This window comes from Panulirus ornatus, chromosome 23 (genome assembly GCF_036320965.1).
Source record: "Panulirus ornatus isolate Po-2019 chromosome 23, ASM3632096v1, whole genome shotgun sequence".
Lineage (NCBI taxonomy): Eukaryota > Metazoa > Arthropoda > Malacostraca > Decapoda > Palinuridae > Panulirus > Panulirus ornatus.
In genome coordinates this window covers 5,695,421-5,716,212 of record NC_092246.1, presented here as the reverse complement: position 1 = coordinate 5,716,212, position 20,792 = coordinate 5,695,421, and the positions used below count along the sequence as shown (strand labels likewise).

The following is a 20,792-nucleotide window of genomic DNA, read 5'->3' as shown; positions in this document are numbered from 1 at the left end:
TCTTGGCAGAATAAAGTCCTATACTTTGCAGAACAGTTGACTGGAAGGACGTTAATCTTAACTTTCAGAGATAGTTTGTGGGCCTTACGTGAATTATAGCATTGTCTTACACCGGCAAAGATGAGGAGATCGAGGAGGAGGAGTGAGTGATTCATGAGGCTGGCCCTAACCTTCAGCTAACTTCATTTTTCTTTCTTTTTTCTTTCTTATTCTTCCTTTCTTTTTTTCTCTCGAATTCATTAATCTATCCGGGGTTTAGTTCTCTCCTTCCCTATTCCTCTCATGTCTAATTCTCTCTATTCATCTATCTTTGTATGACTATTCTCTCTCTCTCTCTCTCTCTCTCTCTCTCTCTCTCTCTCTCTCTCTCTCTCTCTCTCTCTCTCTCTCTCTCTCTCTCTCTCTCTCTCTCTCTCTCTCTCTCTCTCTGTTTGTCTGTCTGGCTTTCTGTCACACACACACACACACACACACACACACACACACACATATATCAACCCTGTAATCTAAAGTTTATGTAATTCCATGTTGCTACCACACTCTTCCCTCCGTTTTCTATCTATCCACACCGTCGACTTTCCTACAAATCCTTTGGTATGTAAAATTCCTTCTCACTGTACCCGAGGGATGGTATTTCATAATCAACACCTCCCCTCACACCAGCTGCTTCTCTTGTTACAGTATCATTACAGAATTTCCAAGAATGAATTTTTGGAGCCTTCATTTAGTGAGTGACTTTAACTGCTTACATTCTTCGTAGTTACGGGACCTCGTTTTCTTTCCCTCATTTTCGTAAGCAAAATCAAAATAGATTTAGTGTAAGAATACACCCCACTCATACAACCGGGAGGGTGTGGTGTATCAGGGTGTGTAGAGGAAGGGATGTGAATACATTCTTGTTAACACCACCGTCTGTGGCCAGTGAGCCGTCAAACAAGGAGAAACAAGACTGGTGGTTGACAGGACGCCCGATGTCGAGCCACACTGTGGCCAGACCATTGTTAAGTGGAGCCTCCTGTGTGCTGCAGCTGCTCCTGTGGTGGTGGTGGTGGTGGTGGTGGTGTGGTAATACTGACTCTCAGTGGCGAGGGGTAAGGGTTGGTAACGCTGCTGATGAGTAGGGATGATGGAGTGGTAACACTGCTGCTGATGGGTGGTAAGGGGGTGGGGCAAGGGGTTAGTAACGCTGCTGCTGCTGCTGAGTGGTGAGGGCTGGGTGGTAACACTGCCACTGAATAATGAGAGAGGAGGGGATGTGGTGTGTGGTGGGGTGGAGGTGTGTGGTGTGGTGGAGGTGGAACAGTGGTGAGGGAGGGAGGAGGATGGGGGTGTGGGATGATGGGGATGGGTGGGTCAGTAGGAAGGTGTGGATGAAGGGGTGTGTTAACGGGTCTCACTTTACCTCACAATGAGATGCTTCAGAATATTTTCATATATATATATATATATATATATATATATATATATATATATATATATATATATATATATATATATATATATATATATATATATATATATATATATATATATATATATATATATATATATATATATATATATATATATATATATATATATATATATATATATATTCCTATGAGTCCACGGGGAAAATGAAACACAATAAGTTCCCAAGTGCACTTTACCGTTGTAATCGCATCATCAGGAGAGATACAAGAAAGAAATATATCAGTTGATGTACAACGAATAGATAAATAAACATATATGTATATATATATATATATATATATATATATATATATATATATATATATATATATATATATATATATATATATATATATATAAATATATATAAATATATATATATATATATATATATATATATATATATATATATATATATATATATATATATATATATATATATATATATATATATATACATATATTCTTTGGAATACAAAGATTTTTCTATTTGTTATCAAATACAGCAAAGCTTAATACTACAGCTGGGATTTAGCGTAAGAGCTATAAGTAACGTAAATACCTTGGCAAGGACGACCATGAAGCACTTAATACACTAAGTATCACACTGTATTGCGTCGAGTATCATCATAAAGCTAATGCCAAGGAACTTACAGCCTTAGGTCGCCCAGGCATAAAGCTGATAATAATATTAGTCTATACTCTACAGCGAGCTTAATGCTTTGAGCCAAGTCGGTAAGTTATGTCCTTGTTGCCCGCAAGAGGAACTCATACACATGGAAAGTTGCCTCATAAACTGACTTAATGAGAAGAAAACAATACGAAAAACTATGAAAGAGAGGAGAATGAGATGAAGAAATTGAAGCAAACATGTGATATGAAAGGATAATGGGAAACGAGAGAGAGAGAGAGAGAGAGAGAGAGAGAGAGAGAGAGAGAGAGAGAGAGAGAGAGAGAGAGAGAGAGAGAGAGAGAGAGAGAGAGAGAGATTGCTACGGGTTATGAAGAAACGATTAATTGTCAACTTCAGAACTTGGTTTAGTGAGGTCAGACTGAGGTCACCTCTAGTGTCTATTAAGTGGGGGGAGGGAGGGAGGATGGGGGGTGGGTGGGAGTGAGTCAATCCTGGGGGTAAAGGGGTGGGGGTAGGTTAGTATGTGGTGGTGGGTGTGTGGGGGCAGAGGTGGTGTTTACAAAATGTGAGTTTTGTATGTACGTAAGGGGTGAAGGGGTCAAGTGGTGAAGGTGTATATTACACTTGATATCAGTTTACTAAAGAATTTATATTACACAATATCAGTTTGATAAAGATTTATATTACACATGATATCAGTTTATTAAAGAATTTGTATTACACTTAATAGATCTAGAGGTCATCTGTAGAATGGGGTGTGGAGGGGGGGGTCATCGTTGGTTGATAGGGGAGGGGGTAAGGGGGGACGAGGGGAAGGCGGTGGGCGGGTGGGGGGACCAGAGGTACCAACTCAATCTACACCTTCTCATTACACCTTGGCAACACTTCCTCTTTTTTTTTTTTAAACAGGAAAAACAAAATGTAAAACATTTACATTTTTTTCACATTCTTTCGTTTCCTTTTTTTCTCTATTTCTACGTTCCATGACAGAATGTAATGAATCTCTCTCTCTCTCTCTCTCTCTCTCTCTCTCTCTCTCTCTCTCTCTCTCTCTCTCTCTCTCTCTCTCTCTCTCTCTCTCTCTCTCAATCTACCGCATGACACACTCGCTCACACTCACCGTGGTCAGCATTCATATAGACACACACACCACAATTAACACACTTTTAGCCTGGGAGTTTTTCCCCCCCCTTTATTCCGTATGGAATAGAATTCTATCGTCTATTTCTTTCCATCATTCCAAATAGGGTAGATTTCTATTATCTATTCTTCTATCACTTCGTATGGGATAGATTTCTATTATCTATTCTTCTGTCACTTCGAATGGGATAGATTTCTATTATCTCTTCTTCCTTTATGCCGTCTGGGATAGCATTCTATTTTCTATTCTTCCTTCATTCTACATGTGATAGAATTCTATCATTTCTTCTTCATTCATGATTTCAATGTTAGATGATTTGATCATAGATCAGTTTGTATAATGTGGCTAATCTTCATCTAACTTAAGTTAGGGTAAGTTAGGGTTGGACTAAGTTATGACATAAGCAGGACTTAATTTCAGCACTGTTCCTATGTGATTTGTTGATCCACACACACACACACGCACACACACACACACACACACACACACACACACACACACACACACACACACACACACACACACACACACACACACACACACACACACCACAAACAAAAATCAAAACAAAAAACAACAAAAACAATTCACCAACTTAGCTTGACCTGGTCATCCTGACTGACGTGTGTGTATATTAGTTCATAATTGTTGGGAAATTTCCAATAGCTGAAACTGCGATATACACTCCCCACCCTCACCCCACACCCCACATCCCACCCCTCTTCCCCCCCTTAAAAAAAATATCTGAACTAATTTTTTTTTTTCCCTAGGCAGACTTTTCATCATACATTTTTCTCATATTTCATTCGATTCCCCTCCCCTCCCCTCCCCTCCCCTCCTCTCCCCTCCCCTCCCCTCCCCTCCCCTCCTCTCCCCTCCCCTCCCCTCCCCTCCCCTCCCCTCCCCTCCCCTCTCCACCCCTTTAAAAAAAAAATATCTACGGGGTATTTCTGTCGTCGGATTAATTAATGAACTGACAAAGTGACTTTGTCTCTTTCATCAATTTGCTGTGTTTTTTTTCGAAGGTTAGTTAATGTCTCCTTATGAGCATTAGAGAATTCATATTGCACTTGATATCAGTTTGATAAGAAATTTATATTACACTTAATATCAGTTTAATAAGAAATTTATATTACACTTAATATCAGTTTAATAAGAAATTTATATTACACTTGATATCAGTTTACTAAAGAATTTATATTACACAATATCTGTTTGATAAAGATTTATATTACACATAATATCAGTTTATTAAAGAATTTGTATTATACTTAATATCGGATTAAATTTTTATTTGTTCCTCATATAATGTCCTCGTTGATATCAATATCTGTCTCCCATAGGTCATAATGAGATGGGTTCAGGATTTAGATGTATTTTGAAACCACAAACACATCAAAGAACACATTCTGTATCTCACTACAGTGATGTATTCTTAGTATCCTGAATGTATCGTTGTAGCATAATACATCATGATGTGGGCGTTCATCTCTTGCCTCGCAATCTGTGGCGACACTTTGCTCATGTGTGAGGAATCAAAGCTTTTTTCTAACATGTGACATACCTCCTCCTTGTGGTTCCCCCTTACTCCATCCTTCCTGAGGATCAACACCAGGGTTGCTCATCCCTAGCTCCAGGGGCGTGTAGGGTCTTAGAGTCACATCGTCCACTCCTGAAGAAGGAAGATGTTCAAGGGTACATAACACCTGAAGACGGAAGTGGGGGTACGAGTCCCTTCGACTTGCTCTAACGTGACCCGGAAGAAGGACTCAACGACCCTTGGCAGTCGAGAGATCTGAAGTCCAGATAATCAACCGACCAACCAGCCAATCAACCAGCCCGACCTCATCAGGAAACGTAACAGATAATGACCATGACAAGAGGAAAATAGTGTCATACAACGAGGCGTGCCTACGTATAGGTAGCTTGGTTCTCCTGGGGTACCAGTTGATTCCCTTCAGTTTTAGATGTTCCTATATAGTACAGAAAAGCTTCATCCACAGCAGGGAACAGAATCCAAAGAGGAGGTAAAAAGAAAGAGACGTATAAAGAGAAGAAAAAGTGATGTGATCTTGTTTGAGTAAGTGGAAAAGGTGAGTTATGAGAGAAAGGGTCAGGTAGGAGGTGTTAGGTAAATGACTAGAAGGTAAAGAGTTCCAAAGCTTAGCGGTGGAAGAAAAGAAACAGACATCTGATGAAATCATGAAAATTCAGCCGCTTTTTTTTTTGAGTCATTTAGGAAGTCCTGCATGTAAGAAATATATTCTATGGATTGTTCCGTTAACTGGTTAGTTATATGGGCCTATCTACTACCAGGGTCGTTAAGGCTATCAAGGCCAAGTTACAATCACTACCCCCAAAAATTTCTGACACTTTCTTGACGTGCTGAAGATAATTATAAGGCCATACGTACTCTCACTCTGTAAATAGTCCATGTGATATGGAGAGATTATGGAGATTTGAACAATGAAAATACGTGGACGACGTATGGTCATATATGTGTGTTTGTGGAATAACATCGAATAATCTAAAAAGAAAACTAAAATCTTATGCATATAGGATATTGGATGCCTTAAAAGCGTTTAATTAGTAAGTGTATTTCTATCACTCTCTGTTGTCCACTGGTATCAATATCCACTTTAGAAAAGAAGACTTGTAGATACACACACACACACACACACACACACACACACACACACACACACACACACACACACACACACACACACAACACACACACACACATTATTATCAACCACTGAAATCGGAATATTCATGAATTTTGTGTGTCTTATGGCCTGGCAGAGACTATCTTGCTCCTTAAGAAGTAATATACTTATGTAAATAGCTTGTCGCGTTAGTATCAAGCAGTCATAAACTGTAACTAGAAATATGCTGTGTCTGAGTTTCATGTAACTGTTCTGTATATCAATTTCTTTTCTGTATTTCCACACACAGCACATACATAAGGTTAAAAATTCAGGAGATACGAAAACGATAAGAGCTTTATATGTATATTGGGAGTATGCGAGTGTGTCAGTGGCTTGTATAAATATACATATTATTTATACTATATAATGCTGAGTGTTTATTGTATAGTAGTGTATTGTACCCAACCCTTCTGTAACTAGGGGATCTGTCGACCAATCTCTTACATATCTAACACAATACCGTCTTGTGATTGGCCATTTAAGACGATATAAGACACGTATCAGTCACTCAGGCTGTTATGTTACGCATATTATCCACCGGCCCCCACACCTATGCACTGCAGACTGTTTCCAAATGATTTCCCCACTTGCAATATTGCACAAATATGGGAGGTAGAATTCGATGAATTCCCCACCATCGTATTATGCCATGATATTTACCTTTCCATTAAAAGCAACCTCTTTTTTTTCTATCATTCGACAGTGGTAAAATGCTGTAATAAAAGCCTCATTTCAGTGCCTACTCTAATTCCCCATTTGATCCATTAAAAAGATTAAAAGATATGTAATATAAATTTTTTTTGTAGTAAGATATGATGTGCTATGCAACTGAACCATAGTGTACTGCAGGGTATGCTATACACCTCGACCACATATTGACATATTTCAAGCAAAGTTCAAGTTAGTCTGGGATCAACTACATTTAGCAAATCTCACAAAACTAGAAAAATATAACTTTGGCTTTCATTTTTCTACCTCTGTCATGACCTGTCTCACGTATCTCTGTCGCGTTAGAAGATAGCAATAGTTTTCATAATCAAGTATACCACCATATACCATATATCAAAAATATACTATATACCGAAGACTTTGAGTGGATGTGGCCTTTTCTCGTGTTTCCAGGTACTACCCAGCTGACGTAGGAGATGGCGATGCTGTGACCTGTAGAGTAGGGTGGTTCCGGGAATGGATGAAGGGGAGTTAATATGAATATGTACATGTGTATGTATGTATATGTATGTGTATGTATATGTGCGTGTATGTGCATATATACATATATATATATATATATATATATATATATATATATATATATATATATATATATATATATATATATATATATATATATATATATATATATATATATATATATGTGTGTGTGTATGTGACTGGATATATCTTATTTCGTCTGTTTCCTGGTGCTGCTTTGCTAACGCGAGAAACGGCGATCAAGTACGATAAATGAATAATATATTAGTCTGAGCCAGGTATCCATTTTATCGACGAACCCCTAAGGGCGGATGAAGAGCTAGGTTGCCTGTGGACCGACTGCTGCAACCACGATTCGAACCTATGCGCTCGACCATGGGCGGCCCGTGAATACATTACGGTCCGGAACGCTTACCGCTTCGCTCTCCTGCAGATACACTCAGAACCAGTCGTGTCCTCATGTTGTCTCCTAAATCTCAAGACCATACCACGACAACTCCCTCCAGGCCCTTGAGGCAACCACGAAAACTCCTCTGCATTGCATTTCTGAAATTCTCCCTTCATCTCTCTCTCTCTCTCTCTCTCTCTCTCTCTCTCTCTCTCTCTCTCTCTCTCTCTCTCTCTCTCTCTCTCGTCTTCCCCCGCGCGCCCCACTATATTCAGAAGAATCCCTCGGTAATCACTGTGACAGATCCTGCCACCACATACACCTCCTCCATAGTCTTGGCCGCGCGGCCGACCGTCCTCGTACGTCACAATCACCACCTCCTCCCTCACCTGGGAGGTCTTGCCTCTCGTCGCCCTCCGTGTTTTAGCATCGTCGTCTACCCAGCAGCTTTTGAACCCCGGATGAGGCGCTTGTATATCATCTATGCCCTCACGTCCGCACGTCTTTGTTCTTTTTTACGTAAGGATAGAAAAGATGCAGAGGGCTGTACATATCACACACACACACACACACGAGTCAACAACACAGTCGCCCCCTTTTTTAAAATCCAGCTGCATTACTGACCACTCCAGAGCCGTATTTCATCTTCTGTAAGGCCTTCACCACCTCTTCTCTCTACACCAAACCACTCTTCTTTACTCTCTCACTTTGCATACCACCCCGACCAAAACACCCTATATCTGCCTCTTGATCATCACATACATTCAATAATTCTTCAGAATACTCACTCTATCTCCATCTCCATCTCCTCCACTTTTGCCCCATCCACCGATGTTCTCATTTGTCCTCTTCTCTTTTAGCATATTATGTGCCTCCTTCCAAAAGGTCTCCTTTATCTCCCTAAAGTTTAATGATACGTGCCCACCCCAACTCTCGTTTGCCCTCTTTTTCAACCCCAGCACCTTCTCTTGACCTTCTGCAGCTTTTCTTTTATACATTTCCCAATCCTTTGCATTACTTCCTTATAAGAACCGCCCGAACGGCTCTCTTTTCGCTTTCACTAGCAACTTTATTTCTTCAACCCACCATGCTCATAATGCTCCTTGACCATCTCTCCTGCTCACATAAGTATACCTGTATATATCCAACTTTTTTGAACCAGGTTTTTCCCAATCGCCAGTCCTTTTTCAGCACTCAACTCCACAAACTGTTTACCATTTCCATTCACAACACTGAATAACCCATGTGCACCAATTATACCCTCACCTGGCTCATTACTTATCTCTGCATTGAAATCACCCATTACTAATACCCGCTCTTGTGCACCAAAACTGCTGACACACTTACTCATCTGTTTCCAAAGCCTTTTTATTATGTTAGCTGAGACGGCACGGGCCAATGAGGTCCTAATCAAAGCCATATATATATATATATATATATATATATATATATATATATATATATATATATATACCCTAACCTGAACCAGATACCCATTTTAATGACCAACTCCTAGGGGTGGATGAACAGTTGGGTTGACTGTAGACCGACTGCTGCATCCAAGATACGAACCTATGTGTTCGACCCTGGGCGGCCGGTGAATGCGTCACGCTCAGATACGCTAACCGCTACACCACGGGAGTCCATTTGCCTCTCATGATCTTTCTCCTTATGATCAGCTGCAGAAGTACAAATAATATCTATCTATCTATCTATGCATCTATGTATCTATCTATGTATCCATGTATCTATGTATCTATCCATATCTATCTATCTACACACACACACACACACACACACACACACACACATATATATATATATATATATATATATATATATATATATATATATATATATATAGAAAGAAAAGCCATTTGCCAGACTAGGCCAAGCCCTTTATATAAAGGATGATCGCTGTAGTAATACCGCGAGCTGCATGCCTTACTGAAGGAGGGATTTGGCTTAAGAGCGATCACCGAGTAAGGCAGCGTGGTGGGACCAACCATGAACCAAACAACATATTAAATAACACACTATAATGCCACGTGGGATTCTCATACGCCCCCCTCCCCCACGCTGCAGGATAAACTCCCTTTAGTCCCCGTTACTTAAGGGTCAAGATAGTTAAAAATGTTCTTTCTTCACTTCACGTACAATATGAAAAGTTTATTTTGAAGGCTTGATTTTGATATACTTTACAAAGACGACAATTGTAAATCATGATCATTTTGTAAATGAAATGAAAATGCTCAAATGTATCCATCCTGTTGGGATAAAAACCGAAAGAGAATCACAGTGGAAAATTAAAAGTAAAGAAAGCAATGAAAAACGAGAAATGGGTGCACAACATACGAAGAAAATGTGAAAGTGTCTTGAGAAGTGAGAGTGTAAACCTTGAAGCATCATGGATTAGAACGGCTGGAGAGGTTCTGTGTCCCCTTTGTAGTATGGAGGAGTGGGTAGTGTAGGGAGAAGGGAGGAGGGAGAGTGTGGATAGGGAAGGGGTAGTATGTGTGGACGGGGAAGGGGGTGATATGTGGATGGGGAGGGGGGAAGGGGTGGTGTGCAAACTAGGGAAGGGGGGAGGGGCGGCGGGGGTCGTGTATCTATTTCTTTCTCAATACCACGTAGCTTTGGAGGACTTAATCTCTTCATGTTTTACCTAGCATCAGAGATCTGTCCCACTACAAAAGGCATGTTTTTCCACATCCTCCTCCACACTCTTTGACATGTTTTCCCTCTTCTTTCCATTACTTCGTCCTCTCTTTTACCCTACGTCTAGCCTCGATAGGGACTCTCCTTTTCGAATAGAGACTCAAACTTTAAAAGAATCACTAGGAATATAAGGGAACATTTCGACAGATAAAGAATTGCCATCGTGAGGGGCGACTACGAACTCATGTCTGAGGAACCATCTCGAAATAGAATAGGGTCGCCAGCGGAAGCTGCAGGGCCAGGTCGTGGAACCATTGCTTCTCTTGTTTTGTGTAGTTTGATAACTAAAACAAGCAATTGAACCCTATAACAAGGTACACTTAAAGATAATGTCATGGCCATGAGGAAGATGAAGATGAATGAGTATTGCTTAAACTTACAAGGGTTTAAACAATCTCCAAAGTTGGTCCTCTGCGTGAGATGGCCTCATCTTTGCTACAGCTCTGCCTACAGAATTTTGAAATTCTTAAAAAACAAAGCGTTTTCTGGAAATGATAAAATCGTATTTAAGTTAATGGAGAAGAAAATGCTCAGCAAACTCTTCCAAGCGTTCATTAAGCCAAAACAAAAATGTTCTTTTCATAGAGAGACGAACTGGGACGAAAAGATGTAGTGAAATGATTATATTCAAAGTAGTGAAATAAATGGGATAAACTATGAGATGGACTTGTAATGGATGAATTATTTAGAAGTTTAAAAAAAAAAATGCATGGTAGTATAGAGAAGGGGGCCCTACGAATGTAGACCTCCTTCATCATCACTGTTCAAATAGGTAATCACACACACACGTACACACACACACACACACACGTACACACACACACACACACACACACACACACACACACACACACACACACACACACACACACACACACACACACACACCAGCAAGAATCAGCCAGCCAACCTTGACCCTGTCAAGGGACTGACGTTTGGATATTAGTTCATTTCTGTTTTGAAATATCCGAAGGCAAGAACGTCTGTTGTTTCCTGGTGAAAAAAAAAGAATGTATATATGATCAAGCTAATAGTTAAGGGAGACGTTGAATGAATCATGTCTGTTGGTGATAGTTCTCTCAAATACTCAGGGAAGTCCTTTAGAGTATAGCAAAATTCTGAATATATATATATATATATTACAAACCTCCAACAGCCAGGATCGAACCCGGGACCCTTGTGCAACAGGCGGGAGCGCTACCGCTAGGCTATGATCGCCCATGGGGAAATGACTATTCGAATACTATGTACTCTAATACCCGTTGTTTCATGTTGGTGAGCAACGGGGTCTACACTGGTCATTTCCCATCAGGCTCACACAGCCAGCAGATAGCATTTTACTGAACGTAACTGTACAACGCAGAGGTATATGAATACGAACAAAGTACATATGAACGCGCACTTTCAAAGAACATACAAACCTCCAACAGCCATAGTTCGTGTACATATATATATATATATATATATATATATATATATATATATATATATATATATATATATATATATATATATATATATATATATATATATATATATATATATATATATATGTATGAATATATAGGGTAGGATGAACAACTGGGTTAACCATGGTTCGATTACCGTGGTTAGGAATTGAACCCATGTACTCGACCCCGAGCAGCCCATGAATGCCTCATGGTCAGCCACGCTAACAGCTACACCACCTTTGCAGTATAAAATCTTGGCTCTCGAGAAATAGACATATTTCAAGCAAGTTACATTCAGAGGCCGAATTCATAGAGTGTATTATAGAGTGTATTATAGAGTGTATTATAGTATAGGGTTACTGTATGCGTTCTAGAACTGTTATACAACAGATTTATTGGGTCGTTTCGATTTACGTCATTGACCTAATTGGAAAAAAGTGCAAAGGTGTGTCTTTGTATTCACATGTGATTTTTTTTATACCATAGATGAAGGTGTTTGGCATATTTGCCTCAGATATTCCGTGCGAAAGTGTGTGTTCAAAAGGTGTGTGTTCAAAAGGTGCGTGTTCAAAAGGTGTGTGTTCAAAAGGTGCGTGTTCAAAAGGTGCGTGTTCAAAAGGTGTGTGTTCCTCCTCTTCGTTTCATTTTCACCAGAATTCAACACGAAATTTGGAAAATATTTTTCTTTTTTTATCATACAGGAAGCTTTGCTTCATATATCATATGTTTACCTAAATCTCATTTGCCTTTTGAGAAATTCAGTAAAATACATTTGTTATCATACTGAGAATAAAGCGAACGAAATGTTGAATCTATGGAACATCTACAGACATTCATCTATCAATCGATAAGATGAACATAATTACTGTTAAGAAATGAAGCCTCATGAAAGACAGTGAACCTACACACTAACTTCCACTGTTTGCACTGTTAGCAGTGAAGTGCCTGAGGCTTGTGGCACCGTCAAGCAGGCAGTGCCTGCGGAAATAAGAAAGATAAATACGACCAAACATAACCGAGATAAATATGATCTTGGCTTTATCCACAGTCGTGCGCTTCGCTTACTGAGGCTCCGAGTGAAGCTGTTCCGGATGCTGAGTCGAAAGAGATTCATGAATCATAAACTGCTTCATTTGAGTGAATAACTCGTCTCCTGTCTGCTGGAATGATGTTTCTAGATTAATGAATCTAATTAGAAAACAACAAACAACATGCCTTATGTCTAGAAAAATATTTGGAGGAGGAGCTACAGATGCGGAGTTATTTGTCCATTTTCTGAAAGTAACTATAAACATCAATGTTTGTGCTTTCAGAAGGCTCAGAATTTTTCAGAATAGTTTTCTGTTTTCACAATATAACATTAGATAATCTAGAGATCCCCTTTCAAGATTAGGAAATTGGATTAATATCGTTTCCTAATTATTATTAACGCAGTTAATTGCTCAATAATCTTATACTCTTATATCGTCGTCCTCAATATTCATATATTTCTGAAATCTGAGAAAACACGTCACGAATCTAATTACTGGAACTGAAATTTTGTGCTCTGATATCTGCGTATTTTAGACATAGATATTCAATAAGATGTTGAAAGACGACTTGGCACAATACTGTCAATGATAATCATTTTTTATCATTTGCTCAGTTTATTGATATATATTTTCGTTGGCGTTTAAATTACTTCTTAATTCACTGATTATATTTTGACTTCAAAATGATTAATATAGAAGGTCGATAGTAGATTAATTGAGACTATTTTCCATCCTCAGGCATGGAATATTTTTCTAATCTGGTCAAAGATCCCTTTTGGTTGAGGGTAAAATACATGACAGAAGACCACAGTATTCCAATTCTATCCAGCATTTCGTAGTTTAAAAGATTAGAAAAAAGGGGTAGGATATATTTTTTTCTCTCTCTCTGTGTATTGCATTCTATCCCGCAGTGTTACTAATGTACAGGGGAAGGGGAGGCCGGTAGCGAAGCTGGGAAAAGTGTGTATAGGTGGTGGTGGCTGGGGTGGTAGTGTAGGGAAAGTGAGAGGGGTGCAGTGTGTGTGTGTGTGTGTGTGTGTGTGTGTGTGTGTGTGGGAGTTTGAAGGGGTCGGTCGGTCCATGGAGGTTGTTGAAGTTGGCGGGGGGAGCTGGGGGGGGGGAGACGAGGTTTCAGAGAGAGAGAGAGAGAGAGAGAGAGAGAGAGAGAGAGAGAGAGAGAGAGAGAGAGAGAGAGAGAGAGAGAGGCAGGTAGGTACACACACACACACACACACACAACAATTAACCAGGCAGGCTTGATCCCGTCAGCGACTGACGTCTGGATATTAGTTCATAATTGGAGTGTTGCTGAGCTGGCGATATTTCCATGAAAAAAATATACCTGACCAATTTACAAATAGATTTTCCATGACACATGTTTGATAGTTCCTTCAAATCCCGAGGAAAAAACTCCATCACTGTATGGCAACACTTTTATTTGCATTCTACTACATAAACAAATATATATATATATATATATATATATATATATATATATATATATATATATATATATATATATATATATATATATATATATATATATATATATATATATATATATATATATATATATATGAGAGAGAGAGAGAGAGAGAGTGAGAGTTACCATGATAATCTACGTTTCCCTCTGTAAAATCTAATTTTCACCTAAACAGAACATGGAATTTGTGAACATTATTCCAATTACAGGAAAATGTTACTAATTCTAAACCTGCCATTCTTTATTTTGCGTCATTGGAATGTTATCCCAATTGCAGGCATATGCAAGTAATTCCAAATCTGCCATTCCTCCATTTCAACTCTTCGTTATTTCTAAAGCTATTTCTAACATGTCAAATCTTTCCTGTTGAATGGACAATTTCACTTAGATAGAAAGTCAATTAATCATCAAAACTATAAATTGATTTTCACATAGTTGGCTTTCAAGGCAGTTTCTGAATATATGTTATTCCCAGCTCTAAATGCTGAGTCGAGCAGCTGAACTTTGAACCTCTGAAAAGAAGCTCCAGTATTGTCACTGTCAGCAAGGATTACTTGATATCTTGTGGCACCGTCAAACGCTTGCTGCTAAAACAGAAGATAAATACGAAACTACATAGCCATGAAGCTATTGGTCTGGACAGATTAATGCTTCGATTGCTGATGTTCCGAGCGAAGCCACTTCGGACGGTGGGTCGAACCAGCTTCATGAATCATGAACGGGTTGGATTTTGTCCGTACTGAGTCGCTGACAAAGTTGAATATAGAATCATGAATATTAATGATTTCAGTTATGAATATCATATATATATTCCAAGGGCATTATATTGTAGTGGACAGACAAGAAAATCAGAGATAGGTCAGACTAGTAGCTGGGGCCTCAACCCGAACAGCATATATATATATATATATATATATATATATATATATATATATATATATATATATATATATATATATATATATATATATATATATATATATATATATATATATATATATATATATATATATATATGAGCAATGAGATATAAAATATTATCATTCAATTTTGTATCTCAGGTTGCTTTGTGAACGTATCTTTACCTAATAAGACAAATATTCTTGAGATTTCCTTGCGTTGCATAACAATTCTAGAGATTGTGACCAGATGTTTTCTACCGATCTATACAGCCTTAAGAAAAAAAAAAAAGAATTGTAACATAGAAAAGAAGACGAAATATTGGTCATTTCTGAGAGTCTTTGGTGACTAATTGCCTTTAACTTTCTTATTGTGTTGATGACAAGCTAATTAGGTGGGACATCATTATGCACCATTACGAAAATTACCAAGAATTGATGTGTTTTGCGAGGCAGGAATTTCTCACTCCTTTGTTAAGTAACTTGGGTATGTTAGGCGAGGATGTCTGGCTATGTTGTGAGCAATATGGTAACAGAGGAGTGGATGCGCTAAGTTATATTTCTTATTTAGTGGTCTTGAGGTTGAAGATAATGTGTATGTGTAGTGGATGGAGAGGTGGAGACATAGTGATTATGTGGAAGGCACTTGGAGGTTATGTCTGGAATAGTAATCACGAATAGTAATTAGAAAAGGTAATTGCCAACGTTGATCACAAACTGTAAATGCAAATCGTTATTTCAAATAGTATCATAAACGGTAATTACAAATAAAGGATGAATAATAATCACTAACCGTGATCACAAGTAGTAATCACAAGAAGTGATCACAAAAAGTAATCACAAAAATTAATCACAAAAATCACCACAAAAGTAATCACAAAAAGTAATCACAAAAAGTAATTGCAAAAAGTAATCATAAAAAGTAACCACAAAAAGTAATCACAAAAAGTAATCACAAAAAAGTAATCCTAAATAGTAATCACAAATAGTAATATCTACTGGTAATCAAACAGATTCTGAGTGACGTTTGATATATCAGACCATCATGGTGGCGGAACGTACCATTGTCTGACCTTCGATATTTCCAAAGTTGACAAAAAAAGAAAGACAAAAAAAGATCTAAAATTCCAGCAGGTTTTTCAGTGGCATAAGTTTGACAAGTTCCGAGAATATTGTGAAATGATTCCATGTCTGTATGACAAGTTTGGTGGTATCTTGTATATTGTAATTATATAATATAAACAAATGGGTCGTTACACACACACACACACACACACACACACACACACACACACACACACACACACACACACACATACACAAACACACGCGCGCGCACACAAACACTCACACAAACACACTTAAATATTCCCTTACATCTCAATTCATTCTTTTTCCTCAACAGCCACAGAATTCGACGGAGTTCAAGGTCAGCCTGAAGGACTTGACCTTGACCTCCTCGGGAATGTTCACGTGTGAGGTCATTTCCGACGACAACTTTGAGACGTTCCGGGAGTCGGCCAATATGACCGTTATCGGTAAGTTGATAATGTTCGTAATTCTCAACGATAGATGCGGATTTTCGCACCTACTGCATAAACCATTAAGTATCATTATGGTCCATTTATCATTATGTTTAAGGTCGAGTATTTGGTTTATTTATCAATTTTCAAAAGTGGTGAAATTTATCAAGGAAAAATAAATTTGGTAGCACACAATTTATGTGTTATCTCTATTAACTCATTTATATGTTTTCATTAAGGCATTTTGCAACTCCCTCATGTAATTGTCGTCATTATCAAATATGTCATGATGGTTACTAAACCTATAATTACTGTTAATTATGTGATTTTCATTAATGATGTTTCTACCATTATCATTGTTATTATCATTATCATTACAGTGTTATAGTCATCCTTGATAGCATGATTATAGATGTTATTATGTTATATTAACAACTAGTTATGATGATAACAATAAAGATATCAATAATACTAATGATGATATTGATGATAATAGAAAAATAAACTAATAGATATATAGATCAAATAAATGACAGTAACAATGATAATACAGATCAAACAGCCATGGTGACATCACAGATGCTTGATGCTTTACCAACAAAAATAATGCAGATCAAACAGCCACGGTGACATCACAGACCCTTGATGCGTCACCAGTAACCACCCACCCGCCTCCCATCCTACTCACAAACATGATTTACTCACTACTACTACTACTACTACTACTACTACTACTATTACTACTACTACTACTACGACTGCTGCTACTACTACCACTACTACTACTACTACTACTACTTCTACTACTATGACTACTACTACTTATTATGATAATGATAATGCATCTACTACTACTAATGATAATAACAATAGTAATGATATTATTATCATCATTATTATTATCATTATTGTTATCTTTATTATTATTATTATTATTATTATTATCATTATCATTACTATTATCATTGCTATTATTATTATCATTACTGCAGCAATAATTAGTGGCACTGAATTGCTATTTAGAGTAACAATCCCTCACTCTCTGCCCTTTAATTTCTTTATAATTATCATAATGACTGTCATTACCATGATAAAGTCACTGCCATGCAACACTGCCCATACCTACAGCTCGACCCATTCACTGCTATCACTGCTGAATACTCCTGCCACTTGTCATAAAAATTTTGTTACTTTTCGTTGCTATTTCAGAAATATCTTTTCGGAAATTCCCGTGGGCTGCTGCTGGCATGCCTTTAATTCCACATTAATTGTTTTTCGCTCTGCTTAATTAAAAACTAATTAATTAAAACCGATCGCTTGAATATAATGCACGTTGTTAAATAACTGCAAATGTCTATTGCTGTCAAAGCACTGATTTGATGAGGGTTAATGTTAAGTTAATGCACTGAAAATTAACATTTTATATCTATGTGGTTCTAGATATAATCATAGACTCTAAATGTCTGTGATGTATAGTTTCGACAACTTCGTAGCATCTTTATCTATCTCTGTGTGTACCAAACGAGATAAAACATATCTGTCGATAGATAGAAGATGCAACTGAGGGTTTAAGCCAGAGGTAGGGCAAAGTATGGCAGTCGACCCACAGCTTTAGAAATTGCTTTTATGACTCTGTAAAGATGGAAACAGTGACCAACCAACAGCCTATCATTGCCCTCAAAGGACATATAACCACAAAGTTTGACTGCAACAGAAACTTGCACCACACAAATCAATCTAGTCTAATTACACCGTAAACAACCGTACCAGATCACCACACCAATCAAACCAGAATATTCGACTGCCCAGACCACCACACCAACATAACCAAATCAAACAAACCATGCCAGCATGTCTATACCAACACAACCAAACCAAACAAGCCATGCCAGCATGTCTACACCAACACAACCAAATCATACAAGGCATACCAGCATGTCTACACCAGTATAAGCAAACCAAACAATCCATGCCAGCATGTCTACACCAGCATAACCAAACAAATCATCTCCAAATTGAATGATATAGTAGATACACCAACCCAAACAAATCATACCATTTTGACTCTACCACAGACAACCTTCATTGTCTACACCAGACCCCTCCCTCCTACACCTGGTACACCAGACCCCTCCGTCCTACACCTGGTACACCAGACCCCTCCCTCTTACACCTGGTACACCAGACCCGTCCCTCTTACACCTGGTACACCCTCCCTCTTACACCTGGTACACCCTCCCTCCTACACCTGGTACACCCTCCCTCCTACACCTGGTACACCACAATACCCATCTTTCCATCACGTGTTGCAGATCCTCCGGACCTGAATAGGGCCGGCAAATTCGGCCCTACGATCGAGGTGGCCGGATGGAATGGGGACGGACCAGTCGAGGTCCGTGATGGGGACCATGTGGAGGCAGTCTGTGTGGCAAGGGGTTCGAACCCACCAGTCCTCTTGACCTGGTTCATCAACGATACTAAGGTTAGTAGAGCCAACAGCCCCCTCGTTAATGACCTGTTCTAGCAATCTTGATTTACGTCTTGGTATCATGTGATGAACATGTCCCCTTCAATGATAACTACACCTTCATCTAATTAACCCTGTGTTACAGAGGGGTATCAGATCTTTGTGTCAACGTCTGTATATCTCTGGCTGGCGATAACCTTCGTTGTTTTCTTTGATTATTTAAAAGGGAATGAGATACTCGATGTTTCTGCTTCGTCTGTAATATACTCAGGGGTCAAGAAAAAAGAAAAAGCTTATTGTCTTGATTGTGCGAAGGCGTTCGTGTCGTTGAGATGTGTTTAGAGTAATACAAATTGTGGTCTGATGCGTGGAGAGAAAACCGCGATGATGGGGACATTGTTTCTGTAAAGCCTAAAGCAGAGTTTGGAAGGAGAGAGAGAGAGAGAGAGAGAGAGAGAGAGAGAGAGAGAGAGAGAGAGAGAGAGAGAGAGAGAGAGAGAGAGAGAGAGAGAGAGAGAGAGAGAGAGAGAGAGAGAGAGAGAGAGAGAGAGAGAGAGAGAGAGAGAGAGAGAGAGAGAGAGAGACAGCGTGTGGAGTTAAGGGTATTGTGAGACTGGATGCTAACAGGGTTTTTGCCTGGAACAGCAACACGATCACTGAAACGCAAAAGTCTTATCTTTGTCTAACAATGAAGGTTACACGGAAACCTCTTCCCACCCCCCCCTTCTCTCTCTCTCTCTCTCTCTCTCTCTCTCTCTCTCTCTCTCTCTCTCTCTCTCTCTCTCTCTCTCTCTATACCATAGAAGACCGGCAGTATTTCCCGTAGTCAGCCAGGAATAGCTTTTCCTTGGACGGAGACGCTGAACACTCGATACCCAAAATTTACGAGGAACGGATAATAGAAAGGCAGACGCATCTCAGGTCAGTCGGAGAACAGAAATGACGCAGATGAGTCAAAGGTAATCCATCCACCCCTGAAGAACCAATGTAATCTAGCTCCACATGGAGAGGAACATTAAAACACGAGCATTTAGAAGATCACAAAAGGGACATTATGGTCTAGATAATCCATAGGGATATATTACCGAGAGGAAGATACATAGACCGCGTAAGATCTAGTATTGCTCAGTCAAGAGGAAGATTTATAGAGGAGGAGGAGGAGGAGGAGGAGGAGGAGGAGGAGTACGAGGAGGGAGTAGGAGGGAGGAGGATGAGGATGAGTAGGAAAATCTGGAAAAGTTCTAAGTAAAGAAGGCTTAGTGAGAATTGACTTCAGTCAGAGTTTGACAAAAACTCCTGAGAATCCGGAAGCAACGAGAGATTATTCTTCGCCCAAGTTGTTCTCGACCGAATTAAAGTTATGAGAGACGAGGCGGGAGGAGGAGGAAGAGGAGGAGGAGGTCTTCCCTACTGAAGCCATAGCAGAGCTATCACGTACCTCACTCATGATTCCCTGACGTGAATCATGAGTCAGATATGGTATATATATATATATATATATATATATATATATATATATATATATATATATATATATATATATATGTGTGTGTGTGTGTGTGTGTGTGTGTGTGTGTGTGTGTTTAACTGGAAGTAATTAAATCAAATCTCTCTCCCGTGTTATATTCCCGTTCCATACATATATATTGATCAGCGACCATATGATCCTCCACCGTTCAAAG

General features: G+C 38.8%; 1 protein-coding gene across 2 annotated transcripts in view; it reads left to right on the top strand.

Moving 5' to 3' along the window:
- LOC139756741 (uncharacterized) overlaps positions 1–20,792 on the top strand; it is a 155,716-nt gene that overhangs the window by 118,902 nt on the left and 16,022 nt on the right. For both annotated transcript variants that reach the window (XM_071676473.1, XM_071676471.1), the window contains 2 exons: positions 16,526–16,658; positions 18,956–19,125. In XM_071676473.1, coding sequence (XP_071532574.1) covers positions 16,526–16,658; positions 18,956–19,125 — 303 coding nt within the window. The remainder of the gene's footprint in view (positions 1–16,525; positions 16,659–18,955; positions 19,126–20,792) is intronic.